We start from the raw sequence: 7,500 nt of genomic DNA, 5'->3' as shown, positions 1-7,500 counted from the left end.
TGTGTGTGTGTGTGTGTGTGTGTGTGTGTGTGTGTGTGTGTGTGTTATGGCTGTTAAATGTGAGTTACTCTCTCACAGCCTGTGTCAAGTCGCCAAGAACTCTGTTTTGTGCTGCTGTAAAAGCAACAGCTGTCGGAAAGGATTTAACACCAACACTGGAGCAGCCATGCCAATGACAGCTCTACACAGCCAAGTATCTGCCGTGCTAATTGAGCGTCTGTCTCTCAACACTGTCAATGCAGCCAAAAGAACATAATCAACCACAACAGCCTTGGCTACCATGGTAGTAACCAATGTTCTATGGAAATCACTGAATCCAAATCAAACACTGGGACCTTAGTTATTATTATGCTAATATTAATATTATCATATTGCCAATCATATTGTCACAGACCTTAGTAGAAACAGCACCTGTACTCATATACCACCTTACCATAGCAGCCATAGTAAGTGAACCACCAACCAAAAACCCAGAAGGAGATCTGTAGGTACCATTGCAATCCTAGTGACTGGCATGACGATCAGAGCCTTCATGTCCAGGAACTCTCGCTCTTCCCGGTCCTGACCATGGCAGCAGCAGCAGCAGGACGCCCGGTTGCTCACACAGCCCAAATGGCAGCTCTGCTTCCCCCTGAACAGACACGTCCTCTGCCTCTCCATCATAGCCCATTAGATCCAGAACAATGCCCACAGCCCACTGCTCAGAGCCAATGTATACAACGCTAATGGACCACTGTCTGGTGGGGACCCTCTCTGCCTCCCCAAGCTGAAGCTCACCCCCGCCCGACTCCACTGACTGGGCTTTTAAGGGCCCCTACTGCAGCCACACCTGGCACACCATGTGATCCCTCCACACCCCTTTCCCTCTTCCAATAGGCAGAGCAGGCTAAGTGCCCCAATTTTCACCCAAATCGACAGGGACTGGCGCAGAGAGGAGCGATTTTGGTTCATTTTCATGAACACTTTTGGGAGTGCATGTATGGAGTGGGGGTTTGTCGTAGGGGTGTGGTTCATGTGGCAGAGTAAGAGTTAGTCTAAAAGGACTCACCTGACTCTGATTGTGATGCATCACTATTACAGTATATGAAACTCATGCCCACATGGTGACATTTTTTCAGTGTTATCACAGCGTTAACCACATCTGTTTTTGTCTCACGCAATATTCAGTCTTTAGCCAGCAAGCATGAGGGCTGGAGAAACTTCCCCTGGCTAACCCTCTTTTGCATATTAGTTTGCATTACTATGAACATAGCCATGGTGACAGAAGCATCTGTAATAACACCCACCGTTACCATAGTGCCCCAGCTGACTAGTATAGCAATCAAAGCCTCTCCAGTGTCCTTTAGATCCGGCAAACAGGACCTCAAATAGGCCTACAGGCAGCATTGAGTGTTCCTCTATGGTACAAAAAGTCAATTCTTCCCATGACAAGTATCATCTCTATTTCCAAAACCTCCCTGATGTCTGAACTTTAGATGCTAATAAAAACAGTGTTCAGACACAAAGTGAACGCGATGAGTCCTCGCATGCAGCCAAAACTGTAAGAATGACACCACACATTTAGATAATTAGTCCAGCACCCACACTGGTCAGAACAGAGGTCTCACAGCTGTCTCTCTGTGCAGATGGTGCTGTTCTAGTTGTGAGACAACCAATCAGACACATTGATAATAAATTAATAGGCATTGCCTAGATTTGTTAATCTAGAGTTATCACGACATTATCGCACAGTATGACAACTTAATGTTAGGTGCTATATTTTTCCCCCTTTATTTTTTTAAAGGGGCAATCTGGGTTTCAAACAACAACAAAGCGGTCAACCCGCCACTTTTTTTGTAAACAGCTGATGGATGGGGCTGGATAAATTTAACCACTCTCAAATTCATAGACAAAGCTATGGATGCAAGGACTGACCAAAACTTATATTTTTAACCATGTTTTGAAGCTATACAATGTTTTCAATTACATTGTTTACAAACAAGTAGTAAATCAATCTTATATTGTGCGTGCTGATGGGGTAAGACAATTGAACAAAGAATCAATGTAAAGTCATATACATTATCATACATTTAAAAGTAAACAAATGGATGTAACAATTCCAGATTGCAGCTTTAATGATCAGACTCATTATTTAGAATTTGTACAGCCACTACAGGCAGCTTAGATATCCAAAACCCAAATCCAAGACAGCATCTACTGTAAAACACCCACATGGAAAACTATAAAAACACCTCAAGTGAGAGTATTAAAGGATAAATGGTGTTATCCTCAGTCATACTGGGTGTAACCACAGGACATGGGATTTGAATAGAGGCCTACTGCAGGGGACTGATTCAACAGTCCTATATAGGGGACAGGGGTTGTCACTACTCTCTCTGACAGATGCTCTTTAGGACTAATGTGCAGGCCACTTGCCTGGAGGGTCAAATTCTTACTTCATAACATCATGACCTTTGATACCCTGCGGAGGGGTCATCTGTGTGTATGGTGTGTTTGTGTGGATGTGTTTGTGTGTGTGTATATGTGTGACAGTCACAGCTGAATACACACATGTGCAGATGACATACACAGATGTACTCTATACACATAAAGATTCACTCATCCGAGAAATTTCAGGTTATTGATATAATCTGAGATCCTGTTTCATAATTAAATCCTCTGCGAGGTCCATGCCTACTGTCTGCTTGCAATGTCTATGCCAAATCACACTGGGCCATCAAGAACTAACACCAAACACTCCTGAACTGGAAAATATGTTGAAATATGACAAGAATAGTAAAACGATTTTTATTTATTTTAAGATCATGAGACATTTATATAAATGATATTTTTTCAAGAATCAATGACTATGCTGTATATCATTCATTTAAAAGTCCGAAAATGTATATACTATACCAATACCAGATTGCCCCTTTAAAAATAAGAACAGGAGGAAAAATGATTTTAATACATAGAGTATTCAACTACATGAATAGAATAATAACTGTTCTGTGAAATTAATTCAATGTTTTCATACACCAAATGGAACACCTTCAAGGTTTTCCATGCATGCTACACCAATTTGAATCAGATGAATCCTTTAAAAAGTAAAAAAAGTAAAATCAAACCTGAAACTACAAATTAAAAAGCAATTCTAGAGCATGAAAAACGAACAAAGCTCTGACACAAATCACCTAGAGATCGACACAAATATTGAGCGACAAATTCAGTTCAATACACAAATGACACAAGACAACAGGATGACATCAGCGACAACATGACATCAACATGACATCTAACTGGCAGTGTACAGGATGGAACTAGTCCACGAGGTGAACACAAGAGAGCAGCAGGTGGTTCCAGACGGAGAGGGAGTGAGACAGAAACACAGTCACAAAGTGAAAGGAAAGGCAGACAAAGAGAGAAGACCAAGATGTTCAGGACAAACAGAGCGAGGGAGTAGATCTTGAGTACTCACAGGTTTAAGTTTCTGTTTGAAGCTCATGTTGAGGAGTGTGGCTGGGAGAGAGAGTGGGAGAGCACTGAGAAGGGGAAAGGGAAACATTGGGAAACACCGCCCTCCCTCTCCTGTCCCTCTCCCTCTCCCTCTCCCTCTCCCTCTCCCTCTCCCTCTCTCTCTCTCTCTGCAGCCTTCAGCCCAGCCCTCACAGCAGGTAGCCACAGCAACACTGCTTATAGCAGCATGGACACTCTCATACACCCACAACACACACACACACACACACACACACACACACACACACACACACACACACACACACACACACACACACACACACACAGACACAGACACACACACACACACACACACACACACACACACACACAATGTATACAATTCTATACACACATTAGCACACGAACACACAAAGACAGATATATGAATAACACAATAAACATGCGCATATTTAACATAAACACATACAATCACTCATACATTTTACACAAGCAACACACACAGCAGCATGATAGACAATATCCATACGCAGTCTGCTTGATATGTTCTGTATCTCGCAGGTGGAGGCTGTAGTTTTGACTGATTACCGAGAGCTAATTGTTCTTCAACACTCCCTCATATTGTACATGTCCAGTCAGAGCCAGGGGGCGCCATATCAGCGCTCGACTCTCTTCTTCACCCCATAACACACACTCTTCTGCCAACAGTACAGTCAATCACATAATGTGCTTCATGTTATGCAGACTAGTCAATACTGCAGAGATCAATGACTGTGATCATTCCCCTGTTTTTGTAAGGCGGCAATCGAAATCCAATTATAAAAGGATGAAACTGTAAACAAAAGACTCGAGGTACCATTTGTACTCATACACTATAGTTAAAATGATAACTAACTGCTATGACGACGCCTATAACAGACAGATACTTGATGTTTTGTAGTTTGTTGCAGCAACATCCTCTTGCAGTGGTAATGATCTGTGTGAGCTGACAATTAACCTTATGTCCTCAACACCCTGATCCCTGCCTGAGATAGTCATGACATGGGATAATGTAAGTGCCGCTGGAGGGGATGGGTGGAGGTAAAGATGGAGGGACATGTGGAGGTATAGATGGAGGGACAAGTGGAGGTACTGACGGAGGGACAGCTGGAGGTATAGATGGAGATATAGATGGAGGGATAGGTGGAGGGACAGGTGGAGGTACAGATGATGGAGGGGCAGGTGGAGGTATAGAGGGAGGGGACAGGTGGAGGTATAGATGGAGGGACAGGTGGAGGTATAGATGGAGGGGACAAGTGGAGGTATAGATGGAGGAACAGGTGGAGGTATATATGGAGGGGCAGGTGGAGGTACAGAGGGAGGGGACAAGTGGAGGGACAGATGGAGGGGACAAGTGGAGATATAGATGGAGGGGACAGGTGGAGGTATAGATGGAGGGGACATGTGGAGGTATAGATGGAGGGGACAGGTGGAGGTACAGATGGAGGTACAGATGGAGGGGACAGGTGGAGGTATAGATGGACGGGAGAGGTGGAGGTATAGATGGAGGGGACAGGTGGAGGTATAGATGGAGAGACAGGTGGAGGTGCAGATGGAGGGGACAGGTGGAGGTATAGATGGAGAGACAGGTGGAGGTGCAGATGGAGGGGACAGGTAGAGGTATAGATGGAGGGGATAGGTGGATGTATAGATGGAGGGGACAGGCGGAGGGAGAAATGGAGGGGGAAGAGGAGGACCAGACAGAAGATAGGGGTAGGAAAAGGAGGAGAGCAGTACTGGGTAGACACCACCAGAAAGAGAAGGGGGTACAGGAGAGAGACAGTCAGAGACTGTGTCCAGAGCGTGTCCATCCCTATGCTGCCCTCTACTTCCATTAGCACCAGAGGCCAAGGACATCGGCAGCATCAGGCCCAGAGAGGGCCGCTCAATAATCGCCCCTGCTAACCAACGCCTCCCCTTCCAGCGCGTCAGCCCTGCACCATGTTTCATAATTACTCACTTTGAAAACTCCCTCCAACCCCCGTCCCCGTCCCTGTCCCTGCACACACACACATAACCACAGCACAGTACAAACCCCCACATCCATGAGTTCTCCCTATCCCACCCCATCCCAAACACGCACACAAACACAACAATCCCATAGGCTACCATTGACCACCAGAGGGCATGGAACTGCTGGAATACTGCTATTGCTCTCTAATGTTAACTGATGAAGATAGGACAACATCATGGGAGGTAAAGATATCATATTGTTCATCTTAAACGATGAACAACTGACAGGAGAGTCTAAAACCCCATATGTAATGCTTAGATATAACTGAAACAATTCATAAATAAGTTGTGAGATATTACAAATGTTTCTGATATCGCTCTGCGATAGGCTAATTATTGATTCTAAAAAACGCTTTCCCTTTCAAAAGAAACTGTTGCCTGAGGCCAACATCAATACCAAAAACAACTGGAGAGTGTGTGTGCGTGATCTGTCAACACGGATCTTTCTGGATATGGATGGTAGCCATCCATGGAAAGGCAACATAATCTGACATTTGTGAGAAATTCCACTGAGAGGGATTGAAAAACAAACACACCATTTAACACACATTTTATAATCTGGAGTAGATGAGGGTACATGAAAGGAGTGAACGACAGCGAAGCCTTCTAACAGGACCAGGTTTGGAGGAAGAGAGAAGGGGGCGGGAAAGGAGGGGGGGCATCTGGCTGAATAGATTTTTCCACTGGTAGGGACGCCACATTGCCTCCCATGTGCACTGAGCGAACAGTCGATACGACTCTCCCTCTCTGTCAGAGCGGAGACCTCACTCTGAGCAGCAGCCGCATCACCGACAAGTCATGAAACTGTCCATTCACACGCAATAATGTAAATTAATTCCACATAAATCCCCTTTTATGAAGCGAAAATGTACTGTACTGTCCTGTATGACACATGCACATCCATAAATAATAACTAAGTCTCAAATATTACTTTTAAAACACTCAATCACGGTGATCACTGAGTATGCGATCAGAAAGTGGATCATGCATCTGACCTCTACTCTCTCTGTTCAACAGATATGTGTGTGCGTCAGTGTGATACTCTGCAGAGGGTGTGACCATCTCCCTCAGCTGCCTCCCCTCCACGCTAGTCAGGTGTCACCATGACGGTTATGAGGCTGTATGTCGTCAAGGTGATGCCGGCAATGCGTGAAGGCACACAGGAACGCTGTGTGGTAGCAGGTGTGTGACTAGTCTTTGTGCTGGCACAGATATCACAGTGACGAAGGTGAGGTTTTTCTTTGACACCCACACACACATACATACACACACACACACACACCCACACACACACACACACACACACACACACACGCGATAACTATTTCTCCTGCTCTTACATCTTCACTAAGAGACAAGCGCATACACTCAAACCATGAATCCTCGTGTCAAATATCATCCTCATAAATGTAGCAACCAAAATGTTTTATAGTGGAGAACACCACCTCTCTCTTACACGCGTTCTCTACCATCCCTGTCAATGAGGTGGGGCAGTCTGATCCAGATCAGACGCAACAATCTGCTGATGACAGATGAAGGGTAGTGTGTGTTAAACCAGGTGTTTTACCTGAGTGACGTGGGTGACCTTCTCTGTGACGTTTTGGGTGCGGTCCTTTATCTTGCTCGGTGCGATGATCTCGATCTCAGTGGGCGAGGGGGGTCGCATGCGATCGGACCCGAAGGAGAGCGCGACCTGGGAGATGCGTCTGATGGCCCTGTGGCGCATCAGGTCTGAATCCGATGAGGAGTTCACAGTACTGGGCTTCAAGTCTGCAGACAAGAACAATCATCATTCATTGCTGTATCTAAACAAGTCCATTATAAATTAACTCATTCATTCAAGGTCAGCATGTATTTTTGCGTGTTGCCGGCCACACTGAACATTTTAAGACATGCATATGCTACGTTTTTTAATAACGCCAAACATGTGCCTATCCTTGTAAACAAACCAAACATAAAATAGGTGTGTAAAGGCCAGTTTAGGTGTGTAAA

General features: G+C 45.0%; 1 protein-coding gene across 1 annotated transcript in view; it reads right to left on the bottom strand.

Annotated features, from left to right (window-relative positions):
- kcnh6a (potassium voltage-gated channel, subfamily H (eag-related), member 6a) overlaps positions 1–7,500 on the bottom strand; it is a gene marked incomplete at both ends in the record, with an annotated part of 19,227 nt that overhangs the window by 6,004 nt on the left and 5,723 nt on the right. Inside the window, one exon of the mRNA XM_083677673.1 lies at positions 7,076–7,278. Within this exon, the coding sequence (XP_083533799.1) occupies positions 7,076–7,278 (203 nt within the window). The remainder of the gene's footprint in view (positions 1–7,075; positions 7,279–7,500) is intronic.

The sequence above is a fragment of the Argentina silus genome, assembly GCF_951799395.1.
Source record: "Argentina silus genome assembly, chromosome: 9".
NCBI lineage: Eukaryota > Metazoa > Chordata > Actinopteri > Argentiniformes > Argentinidae > Argentina > Argentina silus.
The sequence above is the reverse complement of the archived record's forward strand: the minus strand, read 5'-3'. Positions and strand labels throughout refer to the sequence as shown.